This window comes from Crocuta crocuta, unplaced genomic scaffold (assembly GCF_008692635.1).
Source record: "Crocuta crocuta isolate KB4526 unplaced genomic scaffold, BGI_CrCroc_1.0 scaffold334, whole genome shotgun sequence".
In the NCBI taxonomy this organism is placed as follows: Eukaryota; Metazoa; Chordata; class Mammalia; order Carnivora; family Hyaenidae; genus Crocuta; species Crocuta crocuta.
The window spans coordinates 2491293-2511777 of record NW_027533260.1 but is presented as its reverse complement, the minus strand read 5'-3'; the positions used below and the strand labels follow the sequence as shown (position 1 = coordinate 2511777).

At 54.8% G+C, this 20485-nt stretch overlaps 3 protein-coding genes across 5 annotated transcripts in view; 2 read left to right on the top strand and 1 right to left on the bottom strand.

Moving 5' to 3' along the window:
• The window catches only part of PPFIA3 (PPFI scaffold protein A3), an 18945-nt gene extending 17296 nt beyond the window's left edge, over window positions 1-1649 (top strand). For all 3 annotated transcript variants that reach the window (XM_077747085.1, XM_077747086.1, XM_077747084.1), the window contains 3 exons: window positions 99-270; window positions 695-766; window positions 854-1649. In XM_077747085.1, the coding sequence (XP_077603211.1) occupies window positions 99-270; window positions 695-753 (231 nt within the window). In that variant the 3' untranslated portion in view covers window positions 754-766; window positions 854-1649. The remainder of the gene's footprint in view (window positions 1-98; window positions 271-694; window positions 767-853) is intronic.
• A 157-nt stretch (window positions 1650-1806) lies between these two features.
• On the bottom strand, window positions 1807-5734 carry HRC (histidine rich calcium binding protein). Its single transcript, XM_077747088.1, has 7 exons — window positions 4986-5734; window positions 3679-4808; window positions 3535-3605; window positions 2957-3025; window positions 2633-2687; window positions 2140-2176; window positions 1807-1954 (listed from the first exon to the last, which is right to left on the bottom strand). The coding sequence occupies exons 1-7, from the start codon at window positions 5732-5734 to the stop codon at window positions 1918-1920; spliced, it is 2148 nt and encodes a 715-aa protein (XP_077603214.1). The 3' UTR covers window positions 1807-1917.
• Window positions 5735-7135: 1401 nt separating this feature from the next.
• The window catches only part of TRPM4 (transient receptor potential cation channel subfamily M member 4), a 41482-nt gene continuing 28132 nt past the window's right edge, over window positions 7136-20485 (top strand). Inside the window, 10 exon segments of the mRNA XM_077747283.1 lie at window positions 7136-7257; window positions 7570-7637; window positions 11895-12069; window positions 12423-12603; window positions 12761-12924; window positions 13044-13227; window positions 14018-14079; window positions 14616-14807; window positions 15113-15212; window positions 20392-20485. The exon segment at window positions 20392-20485 is cut by the window's right edge and continues 17 nt beyond it. Coding sequence (XP_077603409.1) covers window positions 7234-7257; window positions 7570-7637; window positions 11895-12069; window positions 12423-12603; window positions 12761-12924; window positions 13044-13227; window positions 14018-14079; window positions 14616-14807; window positions 15113-15212; window positions 20392-20485 — 1244 coding nt within the window. The 5' untranslated portion in view covers window positions 7136-7233.

Genomic DNA, 20485 nt, shown 5'->3' with positions numbered 1-20485 from the left:
AAAGGCGGGATGAAATCCGAGCGGTATGGAGCCCAAGGAAGGGGCAGAGTCAGAGCCCGGCTCTGGTCCCTCACCGTCTGCCTGGCCCCTATACCTAGGACAGCGCCAAGTCCTTCAGCCGCTCCCCATCCTGGCGGAAGATGTTCCGAGAGAAGGACCTCCGAGGCGTAACCCCCGACTCAGCCGAGATGTTGCCCCCCAACTTTCGTTCGGCCGCAGCGGGGGCCTTGGGATCTCCCGGGCTCCCTCTCCGCAAGCTGCAGCCGGAAGGTGGGCGGCTCCCAAATGCAGCAGCCCCTCCTCCCTTCCCCTATCTTGGGGTGGAAGAGGACCAAGGCTACATTCCAGAAGCCTCCCTCCGCGTTCTGAAATGGCCTAGTCCTTTCTCCCCCACCCAAGAAAAATGGATTGCTCAGTATGCCACACCTCCGGGTGTGGAACGGATCACTCCCGCACCCCCTTTCCAGAGTGGGGACTGAATTTGTCCGCTGTCCCCCGGGGCCCCTTAGATGAATCCAAGGCTGCGGGGGGGGGGAGAAAGGAGGAAAAGTGGCGTTCGTTGTCACTTCGGGAGGGGAAAACCTGAGAGAGGATGCTTGAGCTTGAGGATCAGAGAAACCCTGCTCTGTGCGTGCATGTGTGCGCGGCTGACACGCGCGCACCAGACTGAACACACCGCCTGCTCTCCTTCTAGGCCAGACTTCGGGGAGTTCCCGGGCAGACGGCGTTTCGGTCCGGACCTATTCCTGCTAGTGTAGGCCTCCAGGTGAGGACTGTACGGGGCGATCTTGGGGGGCTCGGGGCGGCACAATGGATCTTCACTGCTCCACGTCCTGCCCCGGCGTCAATGCAGGTGACCTCCCTCGGACGGAAGAATCTTCCAGAGGCTGGGCTGTTCCCCCTCCTGCCCAGAGTATGGTCTCGCCGGGGAGAGCGGGCGGGGGAGCTCGCGCCGCGGACTGGACCATCTGTACAGACGAGCGGGGAGCGCGCGTCCCCGCCTCACAAAAGGACTGGGCCTGGACCAAACCACTCGAACTGGACTGAGAGGGGGAAAGAAGAGGGCGGGAAGAAATCCCGCCCCAAACTTCCGCCTCCCTTTTCTCTACTTTGTAATTTATTGATCAGTTTCCGATGGGAGTTGGGGGCCCTTTCCCCGCGGGAAGGGAGCGGGGCTTCCCTCCCGGGCCGCATGCTAGGAGAGGCTGCCCGCTCCCCTTTCTCCTTCCCAGTCGCGGGGCCCAAGTCTTCCTTCTTCGTCCGAAAGGAGGGGAGGGGGGACTCGCTGCTACAAGCCTCGCCCCACGTGCCACTCATCCCCGCCCCGCCGAGTCAGGTCGCCGGTGCCTGGGGTCAGCTGCGGGCGGAGTCCCCTCTTCCTCCCCAGTGTCTCGTGTCCCCGGGGCCTCTCCGCCCCCCCCGTGCTGTGGCCGTGTCCGTGCCCCAGGGGTAGGGGGTGCAGAATTGCGCTCCCGGTTCCCCTCCGGCTCCGGGGTTTGCATGGGAGAATCCTCTTTCCACGATGCCACTGGGCGACGTGGCGTGGGGGGAGGGAGGATGGTGGGGGAGCCCTCGCCCGAGACCCTTGGTCGGCCTCCCTGCCCCAGGCGTCACTCAGTGATCACGGGTAAAGAGAACTGTTTCAAAAAGCTCCCGTGTTGACTGATTTATTTGTCAGGACCTTAGGGAACCAGCCTCCTCAGGAAGCCAGGAGGCCAGACCTCTCCTCCCTCAGACACCCGAGTCCCCAGTCCCCACCCGCCGCGCTCCCTGGGGCCCCGAGAATCCTGACCCCACGCCTGAGTGTGAGGTTTCGGGGAACATGTTTATTCAACTTCAATTCAATAAATATGGCTCGTGGACAGGGGTTGGAGGGCGAGGGAGGTGCGTCTGCGCCGCAGCCGCGCCGCCGCCGGGTCAGGGTTCCGGAGTTTCCAGCATGTCCGCCAGGGCTCTGGCGAGGAGGATGCAGGGGTTAGACCGCCGAAGTGTCCAAAGCTCACCCCAGGCGCTTAGCTAGAGATCGCTAACCTGCCCCTTTTACCGACAGGAAAATGGAGTCCCAGGGTCGTCCAATAACAAAGGGGGGCAGTGCCTCTCTAAATAGGGCCCTTAAACCGCCCCCCTCCACACACTTACTGGTACAGGGAGGAGGAAAAATAGTCGACGTAGCTTCCTGCGGGAGAAAAGAGAAGAGGCTTGAGGCGTACCCCACAGTTGAAATTAGGGGCCACTTAGGCACGGAATCCGGAATCACGACTAACTCCACCCCTTTTTTCTAATTTCTTCCCTCAACTGAATTCCTACTACTGGGACTCCTTTCAAGGCCCTGCTCCTTTCTCCTTGGTCTGGGTGTTCCCGTTCTCCAGAAGCCCCTGTACTTCCAATTCTACCTGCTTTGGCCCCGCCCACTCGTTTCTAGGGCCACCCTTCAAGCCTCCAATCCTTCCCTACTGGGCCTCAGCCTCAGTCCCAAGCCCTCCCTCGGCCCAGGCCCCGCCCCTCCGCCCGCAGACTTCCAGCCTTGGCCACGCCTCCGCACCTAGTCCCGCCCCACAACCTCCGGGGCCCGGCTGCGGGGTTTGGCTCCGCCTCCACGGAGTTTGCAACGCTGGGCTCAGCCCACGCTCACCTGGGGTGCAGACCGTTTCGCAGACGAGCGGGCAAAGGTAGCAAAACTGGCAGTGCTGGGGGCGGAGATGGGGAGAGACAGAAGTTTAAGATGTGATCGGGGAGAAGCCAGGATGGGGACGGGTGCCTACAGGGGCCTGAAGCAGACATTAAGGTCAGAGGCAGTATGGAGCGTGGAGTTGAGGCGGCATCAGGGATAGGGGGTTGGGTCAGGGATAGAGGCTAGGATTTGGGACTGTGGGTGCCCAGGGGGGACTGTGGGTGCCCAGGGGGGTCTGCGGGCATCCTGGGGCTTCGTGGAACCTGGGTCCGGGGAAAGCTTCACCTGGCACTGGTCGCAGTGCTCTCCCATGTTCTCCTCGTCACAGTGACAATTCTCACATTCAGTACATCTCTGGGGACCAGAGGATCCTGGTTTAGAAAGAAACCCTAACCCCATTTGGAAGCCACCTGCCAGTCCTCCACCCTGCCCCCTGGACAGTTCCCGAACTCCTGAAGTTCATTACCTCTCTTTCCTTCCCCCTTGCTTCCCCTATTGCAGGATGACACCACATCCCTCTGTCACTGTGGGCTACACATGCAGGTGTTTTCTTCATCCCTACCCCCCATTCCCTTACAGCCTGCCACTCCCCAGCACCGTTCCACCCACCCCCTACTCTGTCACGGGCCCTCCCCTCTGTCCCAGTATCTGCAGGCACAGCTCAGACCTCACTGTCTTTCCTGGACCAATGCCCCAGCCTCCTCCCAGCTCCTGGCCTCCAGTCTGTCCCCTACATGGCCCCAGAAATGTCTTGGTCTGGCACTGCCCCTGCCCCTCCTTTGCTCAGAGCAGTCCCAAGGCATCTTCTAGCCCAGGGACGAATTCCAGGGACAGCCTGGATTGGACCTGGGCTGGGGACTCACATTGCAGAAAGAGCAGTAGCCACACAGAGACCCCGGCTGATAGTTCCCGTACTCCTGGGCATCCTGCAGACCTGTGCGGACAGGACAGCAGCAGTGAAGCTGGCCGACTGTTTCTCCCTGCCCCCACCTGGCCAGATCACTTACCGGTGTCCTCACCACTTTCCTCCTCACTGGAGCCACCTCCAGCCACCTCCCTTTTGGCCAGTGGATTAGGGATGATGGTGAAGGGGAGCTTCTCTTCCGCCAGCCCCTCCTCTTCCTCCTCCTCCTCTTCCTCCTCCTGGTGGTCTTGGCTCAGTGGGGCCTGAACCTCAGCCCTCCCTTCCCTCCTCTCCTCCTCTTCTTCCTCCTCCTCCTCCTCCTGACTCAGGCTGAGGCCGTGACCTTCCTCCTCATCTTCTTCATCCTTCTGGTCCAGGCTGCCATGGTGGGTGCGTTCCTCTCCCTGTTCTGAACTTTCATCATCTTCCTCATGGGAGCCGGGGCCCTCTTCCTTCTCTTTCTCCTTAGACTCTCCCTCCCTCAAATGGCTTCTGTCCTTGGTCCCCATGTGTTCTTGGGGCTGGTGGCTAATCTCATCTTTGATGGACCCTCTGCGTCCAGTTCCTTCATCTTGGTGGCCTTGTTGCCTGTGGCTGGGAGCCTGGTGGCCAAGCTTGTCAGAGATGTCCTCCTCTGGGACTTCATGGTGATAGTCTGGGATCGCTGATCTGTATTCATCTGGAAAGTCCTCCTCCTCAGTGCTCTTGTGGCCTTGGGGCTGGGAGCTTGAAACGTGGTGGCTGAACTTGACTGTGATCTCCTCTTCCTCCTCCTCCTCCTCCTCTCCAAGGCCGTGAGTATGTCTGGGAATCTGGTGCCAATGTTCAGTGGACACATCCTCATCCTCATCTTCTTTGTCTCCAAGGCCTCGGTGCCTGTGGGCCTGGTGTCCATATTCAGTGGACATATCCTCTTCCTCATCTCCTTCTCTGTGGCCTTGGTGTTTGTGACTGGGGATATGATGCTGGTGTTCATCTGAGACGTCTTCATCCTCTTCCCTCCCATGGCTTCGGTGCCCGTGGGTGTGATGCCCGTACTCAGTGGAGACATCATCATCATCATCATCATCATCATCTTCTTCTTCTCCATGGCCTTGGTGTCCATGGCTGGGGACCTGCTGGGGATGTTCATCTGAGATGTCTTCATACTCTTCCTTCCTGTGGCTTTGGTGCCTGTGGGTGTCGTGTGCATATTCCGTGGAGAAGACATCATCATCATCATCGTCGTCATCACCTTCTTCTTCTTCTTCTTCTGCTTCTGCTTCTTCTTCTTCTTCTTCTTCCTCTTCTTCTCCATGGCCTCGGTGTCCATGGCTGGGGACATGATGGTGTTCATCTGAGACATCTTTATCCTCTTCCTTCCCATGGCTTAGGTGCCTGGGGGTGTGGTGTCCATACTCAGTGGAGACATCATCATCATCATCATCTTCTTCTTCTTCTTCTTCTCCTCCATGGCCTCGGTGTCTGTGGCTGGGGACCTGATGGGGATGTTCATCAGAGGCGTCCTCATCCTCTTCCTTCCTGTGGCCTCTGTGCCTGTGGGCCGGGTGTCCATACTCCGTGGAGACAACCCCTTCCTCCTCATCTTCATCATCCTCTTCCCCGTGGGCTCCATGCACATGCCTGATGGTATGATGGTGACGTTGGCTGGACACAACTTCGTCCTCATCCTCGTCCTCATGGCTGTGGCTTCTGTGGCTGGGGACGTGGTGCCCACGCTCAGCTGAATCATCCACATCTTCATTCCCGTGGCCTCCATGCCCGTGGGCTTGCTGAGCACGCTTTGTGAAGACCTCCTCCTCGGGGACATCCTCGTCTCTGACCTCGTGGTCTTGGTACCTGTGGTCTCGGCCTCGGTGACTGTATTCCCCGGAGATATCTTCGTTCTCTTCTCCGTGGTCTCTGTGGCTCCAGAATTGATACTCGCTCTCTGTGGAAACATCCTCCTCCGCATCTCCATGGCCTCTGTGGCTGTGGATGGGGTGGCCAAACTCACCTGACACGTCCTCTGAGGGCCCCACGACTCCCGCATTGTTGTTCCAGTTGCTGGGGCCTGGCCCAGCCCCTCTCAGCTGCTGGGTCACGGCAGGGGGGAGGAGCAGGCTGGCCACCGCGGCCCAGAGGAGAGCAGTGTGCAGCCATGGCCCACGTTGGCCCATGGGGACAGACAGGCAGCAGAGCTTCGCCCAGGGCTGGCTCCAGCTGCCGCTGTGGCTTCGTGGATGAGTTCGGGGGTCCTTGTCCCTTTTGGGGTCCTTCTTGTTCTTTCCGTCTGTGTCTTTCCTCTGCTGGGTCTCTCTCTGTCTCTGTCTGCCTTCCTCTGGCCCTCACTGCTGGACACCCCTCTGAGGCAGTCTCAGGAGCCCCTTACCCCCCTGTCGGGCCCTCCCTCCCCATGTTCCAGCCAATAGGGTCTCTCTCCTCCCCTCTCTGTGGCTAAATTTACTTTCAGTCCTGAGTTATTCTGGGTCAGTCCCCGCCTGCCCCTCCCCTACTGTTCAGCCTCCTCCCAGCTGGGGAAGGGGTGGGTGAAGGGGTCTCTCCTTGGCCAGGAGTGGGAGCCAAGGACTTGACTTTGGATTGCCAACAAGTTCAGGTTTGGCAGCTGCAAAGGTAATGGAGAGAATTTTAGTGGGCCATGTTGGGGGAGCCTGAGGCTTGGGGGGGGGGAGACCCAAGGGACGCATCTGAGAGGAGAGACCCCCGCCATGGAAGATGGGGGGTTAGGTTGCGGGGGAGTTTCTGGCCAGAATGGGATCCTTTGCTGAGAGAATGGATGACAATATGGAGGCCTTGGACAGGGGTGGAAAGAATTGGCTCCAGCACACGCACCTGTGACCTCCTGTCCCTGGAAGTCAGAGCCAAGGGCAGGAGACCAGGCGGGGCCAGGGCTATAAATACAGCGAGGGGGTGGGGGGTTCAGGTTACCCAGCTAGGGCGCAGCTGTCCCTGTCAGAGCTGGCAGGAGACACGTGGCCCTGCCTATCTCTGTGTCATTATCTCCCGGTCCTCACCCTGCCGCTACTGCCCTGGCTTTTTGGGTCCCCATCCCTCCTTATGGGTCTCCTCTCATTTCTGTCTCTTGGTTTCTCTGAGCGTCTTCTCTCCACCCAACTCTTTGTCTCTCTGTCTCTGAGTCAGTGTACCTCCCCCAGTCTCTGTTCAGCCCCTTTCTGATTCTCGGCCCCCAACCTAAGTGTTTCTGCCCCCCACCCATACATTAATTTACCCCTTCCCTGTCTCTGGCATTCCCTCTTGGGTCCCTGTTCCTCTTTCTCTTGTTCCCTGTTCCCCTGGCTCTGAGTCTCTGTCCCTCCTTCTCTGGATCTCTGTCCCCTCTCTCTGGTCTCTGTTCCCCTGTCTCTGTTCTCTGACCCTTCCCTCCCTTCTCTGAATTTCTGTCCCCCTCTCTCTGAGCCTCTGTCCCCCTGTGGGTCTCCGTCTGGCCTGCCCGCCCGGCCCTTTGCCCCGCCTCTCGGTCTACACGTCCACAAGACTGCCCGCCCCCCAGATCCTGCACCGCCCCCCAGATCCTGCACCGCCCTGGGCTGAGCTGGGAAGTGGCGGATCCGGTTTGTCCTGGGCGGGTCTGGAGTCAGGGTTGGCCGGACGGAATGTAGGGAGCCGGATAGGTTGCGGCGGCGGCGGCGGCAGCAGCATGGTGGGTCCGGAGAAGGAGCAGGTACAGCGGCCGGGACTCCCGGGTCTGAACGAACAGGGAGCTGGAGGCTTGGCCTCCTGGTTCCCAGAGAGAAGGGCGCTGGAGACCCAGATTCTGGGGTCAGACAAAGGAGAGGGGGTGTGTGTGGGATCCTGGAGGCTGGGGGGCTCCTGACTCCTGGATCCTTGGGGACAAATATGAGGGAGGCTGGGGGAGTCAAGACTCCTGAGACTGAGGGAGGAGGGTGCTGGGCACCCGGATTCCTGGGTCCTGGGTAGGGTGCTGGGTGGTGGGTGACTCCGTGTCCTATCGGGCTGATGTTCCTGTCCTTAGGGCTGGATCCCCAAGATCTTCAAAAAGAAGACGTGCACGACATTCATCGCTGACCCCACAGATTCGGGGTGAGGAGCTCGCCCCAGGGACCGACCCCGGAGCATCCCCGGAGCGTCCCGGAGCACTGCGGGCCCGCTGACTCTGCTCGCCTCCCCCCCTCCCATTATGTCATTGCGGACACTCCCAAGGGCGTTCCGCAGTGGTGCTCCCCCTCGGGGAAGGGTTTGGGTCCGTGTGGACGCTTCCAATTTCCCTTGCCTGGTCACAGTCGGTGTTAAAGCCCCAGGGCTTGGTTCTGTTTCTTTCCTTTCCTGTGTCTCCTTGCCTCACTTTCTTTCTCCTTGGGCTGTTCTGTTTCATTCATTCATTCATTCATTCATTCACCCATCCGTCCATCCGAGAAGCCTTCGTTCAATGCTCCCAAGGGAGCACAATTATCAGGAGGCCAGGCCCTGCGAGGGTGTAAGTTTCACCTAGGATTGGTGCTGTGTGGCTTTGGGCAAATCATTTCACCTCTCTGGGCCTCATCTGTCACCTGGACAGAAAGGCCGGCCGCCTCCTGAGTGGAGCATGTATTGTCAGGATTTAAACAAGTAAATGCTTGTGATATTTCTGGAACAGCACCCAGCACATGGTTAGCGCTGGAAAATGCCTGCAATCCCCACTGGAAGGTAGCAGTTACTACTATGCACAGGTCCCCTGCTTTGGCTCAGTGTCCAGGGACACTTGCGTGCGTCCCGTGGGGTGTTTGCCTCCCTTGAGGAGCTCCCGGCTTTCAGTGGCGGCCCCTCCAGTGGATTCTGGCCTCGTGGTTGTTTTCAAGACAATCTTTGGGGCGCGGGAAACGTCAACATTCCTAACGTCGAGTGTGCTTATGCTGTGAACGTATTAGCGCAGTGTGGCTTGCAATTAGGTATAAATAAACAGGTCTACATTATTGGGGGGGCGGTGAGTGCTCTAAACCTTTTTACGGATGGGGAGCACGGCCAAGGCAGTTTCGGAACCTCTAGGCTGGTGGGAAGAGGACTGGAAGGCACGGAGATCGGAACTCTGCAAGACTGCTGGGGAGGGGACCCGGCATCGCTGGTGGCTTATGGGAGGGGCCGTGAGGTGGCATTTGCAAGATGAGCTGGAGTTTGACAGTTGAAGGCAGTATGGAGGAGAAGAGGGGGGATTCAAAGTGGTTCCTGGTGTTGGAACAGCATGTGCGGTGTGGTTGGAGAAAGGAGCGAAGTTCAAGGTGCAGGAGGGCTCTGTGGCCCGGGGTGGGGGGGGCCAGACCTCTCTGGGCCTCACCTGCAGGGGCGGCAGGACCTTGGCCTGGGTGTGCTGGGGCGCGGTGTGGGAGGGGCAGGGCCTGCTCTGGGTGTGGAAAGACCCTCTGGGAGTTGTGTGAGGTTGAATAGGAGTTCGGGAAGCCCCGGAAGGGGGTGGGCTCGGGTCTGGGTGGGACACCAAGAAGCCTGAGCCAGACGACAGCTGTGGGGACACAAGGCGGGGACAGGGATGGGAGCTTGGGGACTGATGGATTTCAGGAGTAAGAGGAGGGAAGGGGAGGATGGCTCCTGGACCTCTGGTCTGGGACCTGGGAGACCGTGGCATTGTCCCTGAGATGGGAAGGCCAGGAGGAGGAGGGGGTGTGCTGGTAATTCTAGGACTTCTTTTCTTTTTTTTTTTTTTCATGGAAGAGCATTTTTTTTGAGAGAGAAAGAGTGGGGAAGGGGCAGAGAGAGGGGGGGACAAAGAATCCCAAGTAGGCTCGGAGCCTGACGCGGGGCTCAAACGCCACGAATTGTGCGATCATGAGCAGAGCCAAAATCAACAGTCGCCGCTTAACCAGCTGAGTCACCCAGAGGCCCTGCACGGAAGAGTTTTTTTTTTTTATTGTTTTATTTATTTATTTTATTTGTTTTTTTTAAATGTTTTATTTATTTCTAGGAGAGAGAGAGAGAGAGACAGCGTGAGCAGGGGAGGGTCAGAGAGAGAGAGGGAGATACAGAATCTGAAGCAGGCTCCAGGCTCTGAGCTGTCAGCACAGAGCCCAATGCGGGGCTCGAACCCACGAACGGTGAGATCATGACCTGAGCCGAAGTCAGACGTTTAACCGACTGAGCCACCCAGGCGCCCCATGGAAGAGTATTTTTAAAAACCTGTGGGGCACCTCATGTTTCTTTCCCTTACATTCCTTTCTTGGCCCCAGGGGGCATTAAGTGTGAGACCCAAGTTGGGAAGCCTTGTGGTCCGAGGGCTCTGGGAGGCACAGAGAGAGAGAGAGAGAGAGAGAGAAAGCGGATGATACGGGACAAGGTAGCCAGGAGCGCAGGGGTGCCCTGCCAAGGAAAGGAAAAGAGTTTTTTAGAATCAGAGCCTTTTATTGGTGACCAATGCTATTTTGTGAGAGTCACCTGAGACCTGAATAGGGGCCATTGTATTTGGGGACGCTTGGTAATTGCTGATCTTTTGGGGAACAATTTCAGCTCTGGTGACCACACAGAGGAGCAAAGATAGGAGGTGAGGAGTACAGAGGGGGAGTCCGCCAGTTCTGCCCTCCAGAACTTTCTGCAATGGGGGAAGTGTTCCATATCCGTGTCCAATATGGCACCACTGGCGACATGTGGCTCTTGAGCACTTGAAATGTGGCCAGAGTGACCTAGGAACTGAATTTTTAATTGTACTTAATTTTAATTTATTTAAATGTAAAGAGCCACCAGTCAGTTAAGCGTCGGACTGTTGACGTCGGCTCAGGGCATGATGTCACAGCTCCTGAGTTCAAGCCCTATGTCGGGCTCTGTGCTGACAGCACAGGTCCTGCTTGGGATTCTCTGTCTCCCTCTCTATCTGCCCCTTCCCCACTTGTGCACGCACGTTCTCTCTCAAAATAAATAAACTTTTTTTTTTTTTTTTTTATTTATTTNTGCCCCAAAAATAAATAAACTTTTAAAAATTATTTAAAAAATAAATGTAAAGAGCCACTGCGGCTGTGGTCTACTGTATTAGACAGCTGAGGTTCTGGAACATTCCATGAAGAAGTTTTGCCTTGAAGGGCTAGTGGGAAGTAGATGGAAAGTAATGAGGGGGTCCAGCGATGGGGTTGAAATAGGTCAAGAGGGTAAAAGGATCAAGAGGGTAAACTGAGGCATGCCGGGTCCCTGGAGGTAGACTCAGAAATGAGGAAGAATGTGTCCTTCACTGTAGTTCTCTGTGCCAGGAGCTGGGCTGTGTGTATTCTGTTCATCATGCGCGGGGATGGCCATTCTTTTACATGTGAATTGGTTCTTAGGTGGAGGCTAACTCCACTACCTGAATCCCTTCTGGAATCAGGGACTGAAGGGATTTAGATACATTTCAAGTAGATCCCTCATTCGCCAGACCCATTTCACTTGCTCTTTAAAATGCACGTGCCAGTCACTTGTGCATTTAAAGCAAAAAGTTTCATCCATGATTGCCATAAATGGAAAAACCTCCATTTGCCACAAAGAGAAAGAAACAAGCGATGAGAGACAATTAGAATGAAAACCAAATAAAGGTATTTACCTTCTAATTGGACGNTAGGTCACAACCAATAAACCCCATAGTGAGTTCAAAAAAGAAAAAGAAAAAAAAAAAAGAGTAATGGGGTGTTTGGCTGGGTGAGTCAGTGGACCGCGGGGCTCTTGATCTCTGGGTTGTGAGTTCGAGCCCCAGGCTGGGCATAGAGATCACTTAAATAAATAAATAAACTTAAAACAGAAAAGTAGCAACGGGTTAGGCAGTAAAGCTATTCTAGCACCCAGCCTAAGCCTCTCTCCTCGACAGGAATCAGGAGCACTGGAAAAGAAATGACTTTCTCACTGTGTTATTCGCGGTTATTTAAAGCTCTGTGTGTGGCATTTTCCCTTAGAGCTGTTTCTCTGCCTGAGTCTGGTATGCAGCCCTCATTTCAGAAAACGCTATGTTAGTTCACTGACGCCTCATAATTGCACGAAGGAGGCTGTGTTACCCTTGTCTTTTGATTTGAGGAGGAAATGTAGGCTCAGAGAGGTGAACCCCAAAACCACCCAGCTGCCCCCCCCCCCACCTCTAGTGCTCTCTGAATCCCTCTGGATTTTCCTTGTTCCGAGGAATATCATCTGTGTGGACTGGGGGCTGCTGGATAGCCCCTGATGGCCGCTGGCCCTTCTCCCTGCCGGTAACTGTGAGGTTGAGACCCTGAACTTGAACCCCTGCGGCCTCTTTCTGGTGGACAAGTGGCTCTGGCTGTTCTTCCACCTCAGGGTCAGCATGGACCTTCTGCAGGAAACTTAGGCTCCCCGGGGTTTATGGTCCTCCATCTCCCTCCTCCCCAGAGGAAACTTGTGCCAGTGTGGGCGTCCCCGGAGTGTCCACCCCTCAGTGGCTGTGGAGGATGCATTTGGGGCAGCCGTGGTGACCGTGTGGGACAGTGACTCGCACACAACAGAGAAGCCGACGGATGCCTACGGGGACCTGGATTTCCTGGGCGTCGGCCGCAAGGCCAGCAATGTGAGGCTTGCATGTCTGCGCGGGGCCAGGGGTCCGTGAGCGGAGGCTGCGTGCCTCAGGGGTTCTCAGAGCTAGAGTCTGGGGGTGCCGCAGCTGAATGCTGTGTCTCCCCATTTGCCTATCCCTGTCTTCGCCTCTCCCTGGATCTCTTTCTCTCCACCCCTGTCTATCTTTTCTAAGTCATGCCCCCTCTCTTTGGGTCTCTGTCCCTTCCCCCCGGTCTGTCTCTCTCTGGATCTCTGTTCTCTGGGTCTCCGTCCCTTTCTCTGTTTCTGTGCCATTCTCTCTGGGTCTCTGTCCCCTCCTCTGTCTCTGTCCCTTTCCCCATGTCCCCGCCTCCTGTGTGTCCGCAGTTCCTCCGGCTCTCTGACCGAACGGATCCAGCTACAGTTTACAATCTGGTCACGCGCACATGGGGCTTCCGGGCCCCGAACCTGGTGGTGTCAGTGTTGGGGGGGTCAGGGGGCCCCATCCTCCAGACCTGGCTGCAGGACCTGCTGCGACGCGGGCTGGTGCGGGCTGCCCAGAGCACAGGTGACTGAGGTTGGGTGGCCGCTGCCCCCATCGCCCCCACATCTCTGGGTCTCCCCTGGTCTCCCCCCGGGGCTCGGCATGGGTTTTTGTCTCAGCTCTCCGTCTCTCCACACCTGTGTCTCTGGACCTCACCATCACTCTCTGTGTCTCCCTGTAGGGGCCTGGATTGTCACCGGGGGGCTGCACAGGGGGATCGGCCGGCACGTTGGTGCGGCTGTTCGAGACCACCAGACAGCCAGCACCGGGGGCACCAAGGTGGTGGCCATGGGCGTGGCCCCCTGGGGTGTGGTTCGGAATAGAGAGTTCCTCACCAACCCCAAGGTGGGACCCAGAGTCTTGGAAAAGGAGGGGGCTGGGAATCGTGGGTCTGAGGGAGGAAGGGCTCGTGTCAGTCCTGGTGCTGATGGAGAAACGCTCCGGTCTGGCCGCTTGTCCCCCAGGGATCGTTCCCTGCGAGGTACCCGTGGCGCGGTGAGCCAGAGGACGGGGTCCAGTTTCCGCTCGATTACAACTACTCAGCCTTCTTCCTGGTGGACGACGGCACCCACGGCCGCCTGGGCGGGGAGAACCGCTTCCGCTTGCGCTTCGAGTCCTATGTCGCCCAGCAGAAGACAGGCGTGGGAGGTGAGTGGCTGTTTCCACTCGGGCTGCGGCTGGAGGCTCCCGATCCCAGGGGTCCATTCTGGTTGAGGTATGGAGATTGAGGGACAGAGGAGTTACCTCTGGTCAAGCGTCTTGTCCCATTATTTGCTCTGCTTTAAATTAAAAAAAAAATGTTTATTCATTTTTGAGAGACAGAATGTGAGCAGGGGAGGGGCAGAGAGAGGGAGACACGGAATCGGAAGCTGGCTCCAGGCTCTGAACTGTCAGCACAGAGCCTGATGTGGGGCTTGAACTCATGAACCGCAAGGTCATGACCTGAGCCAGTGTTGAATGCTTAACCGGCTGAGCCACCCAGGCGCCACCCCTAAAGATTTTATTTTTAAGTAATCTCTACACCCAACAGGGAGGTCAAACTCACAACCTTGAGATCAAGAGTCTCGCACTCTACTGACTGAGCCAGCCAGGTGCCCCTCCATAGGCCTTTCTAGTCCTTATTTCCTTCATCTTTTATTTGAACTACATCCTTTCCTGGCTCCTGGGCCATTAACCAATTATACGAGTGACTCATGCCTAAATACCTGCCTCATTCAGGAGTCCAGGAGTCCAGGTCCCCAGCCCCTCCTCCCCCGGCAAGTCGGAACTTACTGTCTCTCGCAACATGCTCAAAGATATGGCAATTCCCGAGAGCCTCAGGACACAGGATTAGGCACAAGCAAAGTTTGCCCGGGAACTCCTGGGAAATGTGGTTCTTTTCCATCCCTGGGAAAACTGACGGGAGTTGACCAAGCATCTGGCTCTCTTCTCTCCTCAGGGACTGGAATTGACATCCCTGTCCTCCTCCTCCTCATCGATGGTGATGAGAAGATGCTAAAGGTATAGGGGTCCGGGGGGCACCTCGGTGCCTCAGTCGGTTGAGCGTCCGACTCTTTTTTTTTTAATTTTTTTTAATGTTTTATTTATTTCTAGGAGAGAGAGAGAGAGAGAGACAGCGTGAGCAGGGGAGGGACAGAGAGAGAGGGATCACAGACTCTGAAACAGGCTCCAGGTTCTGAGCTGGCAGTCAGCACAGAGCCCGACGCGGGGCTCGAACCCACGAACCGCGAGATCATGACCTAAGCGAAAGTCGGACGCCCAACCGACTAAGCCACCCAGGCACCCCTCGACTCTTGATTTTGGCTCGGGTCATGATCTCACGGGTCATGAGATCGAGCCCTGCATCAGGCTCTGTGCTGAGCATGGAGCCTCCTTGAGACTCTCCCTCTCTCTCTTCCTTTGTACCTGCCCAACTTGTGCTATAAACAAACAAACAAACAAGTAATATAGGTATAGGGGTCCAGACACCTGGGTCTAAGCGGGGAGGTGGCCGGGAGCCCTGACTCCTGGACCTGACTGTCCCCTGTGTCCTGTAGCGGATAGAGAACGCCACCCAGGCTCAGCTCCCCTGCCTCCTAGTGGCTGGGTCGGGAGGAGCTGCAGACTGCCTGGCGGAGATCCTGGAAGACACTCTGGCTCCAGGAAGAGGGGGGAGCAGCCAAGGTGAAGTCCGAGATCGGATTAGACGCTTCTTCCCTAAAGGGGACCCTGAGGTCCTGCAGGCCCAGGTATGATACTGGGAGGCCCAACTCTGGATCCTGAGGTGGGAGGGAGCTGGGGACCTGGGCTCCTGGGTCTTGAGAGATGAGGGTGCTGAGGACTTGGAGCCCTGGATTTCAGAGAAGAGGGGAGTGGAGACCCAGCCTCATGGATTTGAGAGGAGAGGCCTGGGGGGCCCAGACTCCCAGGTTCTGAGACTAAAGGGTGCTGGGCACCTAGACTACTAGGTCCTGGAGGGGAATGGTCTCCTGTGACTCTGTGGACAGGGCCCGGGTGGAGTTGGGCTGGGCGTGCAGAAGGCGGTGTTCTGCAGGTGGAGAGGATCATGACCCGGAAGGAGCTGCTGACAGTCTATTCATCTGAGGATGGCCCTGAGGAATTTGAGACCATTGTTTTGAGGGCCCTTGTCAAAGGTAAGCCTTGGACCCCCAAATTCTTCCCCTCTCTCAGCTCAGCTTTGGACACGTTTCCTGCCCGGGGCACTTTACCCATCCTCTGTGATCTAAGTTGGGCTCCTTTTTATCTCTTTTTTTTCATTATTCCCCTTGGCAGTGTTTCTTGGGGCTTTGCATGGTGCCGTTGGGACAGTCTTCCCAGGATATTTCATCATGTGCCAACATTGCTTTCTTTCTGTTGGATCCATGCATACCTGCATCCATCCATCTGTACGCTGATCTTTCCATCTCCCCATTATTCCATTCATCATTCTTTCTTCCATCCAGTCATCCATCCATCTTGCCTTCCACTCATCCTTCTACCACCCACATATCCATTGACCATTATATCCACTCATTATTCTTGTATTCATCCATCCTTCCATCCATCCTTCCATTTGTCCATCCATCCATCCATCCATCCATTCTTCCGTCTGTCCATCCATCCATCCATCCATCCATTCTTCCATCTGCCCATCCATCCATCCATCCATCCATCCATCCATCCATTCTTCCGTCTGTCCATCCATCCATCCATCCATCCATCCATCCATTCTTCCGTCCATTCTTCCGTCTGTCCATCCATCCATCCATCCATCCATCCTTCCGTCTGCCCATCCATCCATCCATCCATCCATCCATCCATCCATTCTTCCATCCATCCATCTGTCCATCCATTCTTTCATCCATCCATCCATCCATCCATCTGCCCATCCATCCATCCATCCATCCATCCATTCTTTCATCCATCCGTCTGTCCATCCATCCGTCCATCTATTCACCTACTTTCCCTTTCTTCCTTTCCTACATGGCTTCAATATGTTTTAAGCACTGAGGGGTAGGGGAGTCAGAGATGAACCAGAACACTGTTTCCCACTGAGGTATTCCCAGTATTTCAGTCTAAGAATGAATGACGAAAACCAAGGTTGGGAGCAATAATGGCTACCTGGTAGAGGCTGGGGCTGAGGGTCATTTATTCACTCAACAAACATCACTTTAGGTTCCAGAGATTAAAGCAGATCCATTTCCTGCTCATAAGGAACCCAGATCCTACCAGAGTTGTTCAGACACAACCTTAAGTAAAATTTAAGATCAAAGCATAAGGGAGGAACCACTGTCAGTAAAGAGACAAAAGAGGAGGTGGTATTTAAGAGGGCCTTGAAGAGCTAGTAGAATCTGGACTTAGAAAGATGGGGAGGTGGGATAAATAAATGGTAAGGAATAGGGGGCGCCTGGGTGGCTCAGTCCGTTGAGTGTCTGACTTCTGCTCAGGTCATGATCTCGCAGTTTGTGAGTTCAAGTCCCACATCGGGCTCTTTGCTGTCTTCCCAGAGCCCGCTAAGGATTCTCTGTTCCGCTCTCTCTGCCCCTCCCTAGCTTGTGCTCTCTCAAAAATAAACATTTAAAAAAAGTGGTAAGGAGGATTCCTAGAACTCAGTGTGGATGAAGGTGGGGAGGGTAATTTTTGGCATCAGAAATTTTATAGGGGAAACACTCACATAGATAAAAACTCCTGAGAGCCATAGTGTTAATTTATAATCATTCTCAGCCCCAGGTCCCCACTCCAGTTGTATCCGTCACGTTCTGTGGTGTGGCAGAAAGAGCAGTTACTATTTTTTTTAAATTTTATTTATTTATTTTTATGAGAGAGAGAGAGGACCAGAGACAGAGGGAGGCAGAGAATCCCAAGCAAGCTCTGCACTGTCAGGGCTGAGCTTGATAGTGGGCTCGACATAACAAACCCTGAGATCCTGACCTGAGCCAAAATCAAGAATCAGATGCTTAACCTAACTGACAAGAGTAGTTACTTTTGATTTTGGCATCAGATAAAGCTGAATCAGAATACCGGTTTGGCCCCTGCCTTTCTGTGTGATCTTGAGAAAGAGACTTCCCTCCTCTGAGCCTCAGTTTCTCTCTCTGAAAAATTGAGATAATACCTTGCGGGAGAGTGTGAGCCTCAGGGGCAGCTCACGAACTGTCCTGGTACCCAGGGGTGGGCCAACAAACGCGAGCTCTTCTGCTTTAAAAATTTTTTTTTTAAATATTTTTTTAAATTTATTTCTGAGAGAGAGAGAGAGACAGCATGAGCAGGGGAGGGGCAGAGAGAGAGGGAGATACAGAATCTGAAGTAGGCTCCAGGCTTCGAGCTGGCAGTCAGCACAGAGCCCGACGCGGGGCTCAATCCACGAACCGTTAGATTACGACCTGAGCCAAAGTCGGACACCCAAACTACTGAGCCACCCAGGCGCCCCTACATAGGAGCTCTTCTTAATATAATTCCATTTCTCATGGGGACTCGTTCTTAAATAGAGAATGGCAATCAGCAAGCAAATCTGATTCCCTTCGCAGAAGTTAACTCCCAGCCTCCAGGGAGAAAACAGGGCGGCTCTGTAAGAGGTGTTTTGCGGGGATAGTGTAGACTGACTGTTGGCTGTAGATGTGCAAGCGATCACCCTCTGCTGGGGAAACTGGAGATGGCTGGGCGCGCGGTGATAGCTGATGAATGGGGTTTCAGCAGGGGTGGACGGAAGAGGGAGAGGGGATGCGAGTTCCTTAACGAGTGTGCGCTGAGCCTGGGGGGAGCAGTTAGCATGCACTTTGCCCTTGATCTTCCATTCCTGCCTGCACGGGGCAGGGTGGGGCTAGGCTGAGAGGGTCAGAAGGGAAGGGAGGCGCAAGCACAGCGAAATGGGGTGGGGGGGATCTATCTCATTGACTGGGTGAACAAAGAGGGGACCCTCCTTGAGCAGGGAAGGTCGGTGCTGGGGAAAGATGCTGAGCTCCACAGGTGGCCGTGATGAGCGTCAAGGGCTGGGGTGGGGGGAGGTCCAGGTGATAACCGGGGAGATGTGATTAGGCAGACTATCAAGTGAGATATTATATATCTTTTTATTCCCCCTTCTCTGGAAACTGTGAGGAAAGTAGGGGAGATTTATTTTTAATTAAAAAATTTTAAGTGTATTTATTTATTTTGAGAGAGAGAGAGCGCGATTGAGCAGAGAAGGAGCAGAGAGGGAAGGAGAGAGAGGATCCCAAGTCGGCTTTGCGCTGTCAGCGCAAAGCCCGATGCAGGGCTCAAACTCACAAACTATGAGATCATGACCTGAGTTGAAATCAAGAGTCTGGCGCTTAACCGACTGAACCACCCAGGCGTCCTAGGGGGAGATTTGTAGAAACTTAGAAAATCCCACTGTGACTTTGCTCCTGGGTTTTGAAAAGAAATGTAAAGTTGGGTGGTCCTTGACACATTATTGCCTCTCTCTGCACCTGTCTCCTTAACTGTCGGCCTTAGAGGTGATGCTGGCCCAGCTGCAAATTCCTCTCCATTTGCAACTTCTTTCCACAGTTATTTATGATCACAATGCTACAAAATGGGTTCCATTATTTAAAATTTTTTTTAATGTTTATTTATTTTTATTTTTATTTTTTTATGTTTTATTTATTTCTGAGAGAGAGAGAGAGCATGAACAGGGGAGGGGCAGAGAGAGGGAGATACAGAATCTGAAATGGGCTCCAGGCTCTGAGCTGTCAGCACAGAGCCCGACGCAGGGCTCGAACCCACGAACCGTGAGATCATGACCTGAGCTGAAGTCAGATGCTTAACTGACTGAGCCACCCAGGTGCCCCATTAATGTTTATTTATTTTTGAGAGAGAGTGTGCACACACGCGAGAGAGAGGGAGAGAGAGAGAAGGACCCATAGAATCTGAAGCAGGCTCCAGGCTCTGAGCCTTCAGCACAGAGCCTGACACAGGGCTTGAACCCACAAACCGTGAGACCATGACCTGAGCCAAAGTCAAACTCTTAACTGACTGAGCAACCCAGGTGCCCCCTCCCCCTCTTTAAATGTTTATTTTTGAGAGAGAGAGAGAGACAGAGTAAGCAGGGAAGGGGCAGAGAGAGAGGGTCTCAGAGGATCTGAAGCTGGCTGTGTGCTGACAGCAGTGAGCCAGATGCGGGGCCTGAACTCACAAACCGTGAGATCATAACCTGAGCCAAAGTCAGAGGCTTAACCAGCTGAGTCACCCAGGTGTCCCCAAAGTGGGTACCAGTATTATTCCCATTTTATAGATGAGGAAACTGAGGCTCCCAAGCTCCATTGGCTTTCCCGAGGAGACACTCAGTTGGTATCAGCAGAGCTGGGATTGGATCCCAGGTCTGCCTGCCTCCGAGCCCATTGCTCATTGGCCCTCCACTAGATTACCTCCTTTCACCATACCCATTTTTGGAACAACAAAATGTGATGAAAGTCCCTCCTGCGTCTTGGAAACCGGTGTGGAGCAAGTAGAGAGAAAAGGAAAAACTAACCCTGTGGCACAGGGCTCTGAGGCCCGGTGGTGTGTAGACTCGCTTGACTTCTTGAAACCACGGGGTGCCTCACTTTTCAGGCTCCTGCGACCGCACCTGTTTGGAGCCATGAATGGTTAGATCAAAGTTTTGCTCGTCTTTGTTTTGTTTTGTTTTCCCCAATGGTTGCCAGGGTCTTCCGGAGCCCCTCCCATGTTGGGATTTTTTTTTTTTTCCAATCCCATTTTCTGCTACTCATTTTTCTTGTCTTTCTTCACACAAATACCTTTAAGTTTCAGGAAATCAGAGTGACTCACTTTTGCCATCACATCCTGTGTTTTCCTGCACCCAGACCTTTGCTTGGGCGGTGCCCCGCTGCCTTGACGTTGCTTTCCTCATCTTAGATGCACACGCCCCAGTCCTGCCTGTCTCTCAAAAGCCCTACCTCAGTGCCCACCTTCTAAGAGGCCCCCTTGGATCGCCCCGCACCTCCGGGAGTGTAGCCTCCCCTCGCCAGTCCCTCTGAGGATAGTTTTGGGGTTCCCGGACACGTTTTTCTGGAATGATCTCCTTCAGGGCAGAGGCTGTATCCACTTTCTCTATCCCGCCCAGCCCACAGCCTGGTCCACAATCTACCTCAATGAATGTTAAATGGATAAGTGATTTCCTTTCCTTCTTCTTGAGGACTCTGGCCTGCTTGCCCTTGACCTCATGCTTGCAATAGCCTGACTTCTTAAAGATCCCAGACTCTACCCAACAACATCCCCTTTAGACGGGATTTAAATGTCAGGTATCCCCCCCCAGAAGCAAAACAGACGTGCATCTGAAGTTCCTACACGCCCATTTCTTGCCCCCCTCCCGCCCTCTTTCAGCCTGTGGGAGCTCTGAAGCCTCAGCTTACCTGGACGAGTTGCGTTTGGCTGTGGCTTGGAACCGCGTGGACATTGCCCAGAGTGAACTCTTCCG

Coding starts and splice junctions, on each gene's coding strand:
- HRC (XM_077747088.1), bottom strand. CDS start 5,734: ATGGGCCAACGTGGGCCATGGCTGCACACTGCTCTCCTCTGGGCCGCG. Junction 3,606..3,678: donor GGAAAGTGGTGAGGACACCG/GTAAGTGATCTG, acceptor CTGTCCGCACAG/GTCTGCAGGATGCCCAGGAG. Junction 3,026..3,534: donor GCTACTGCTCTTTCTGCAAT/GTGAGTCCCCAG, acceptor TCTGGTCCCCAG/AGATGTACTGAATGTGAGAA.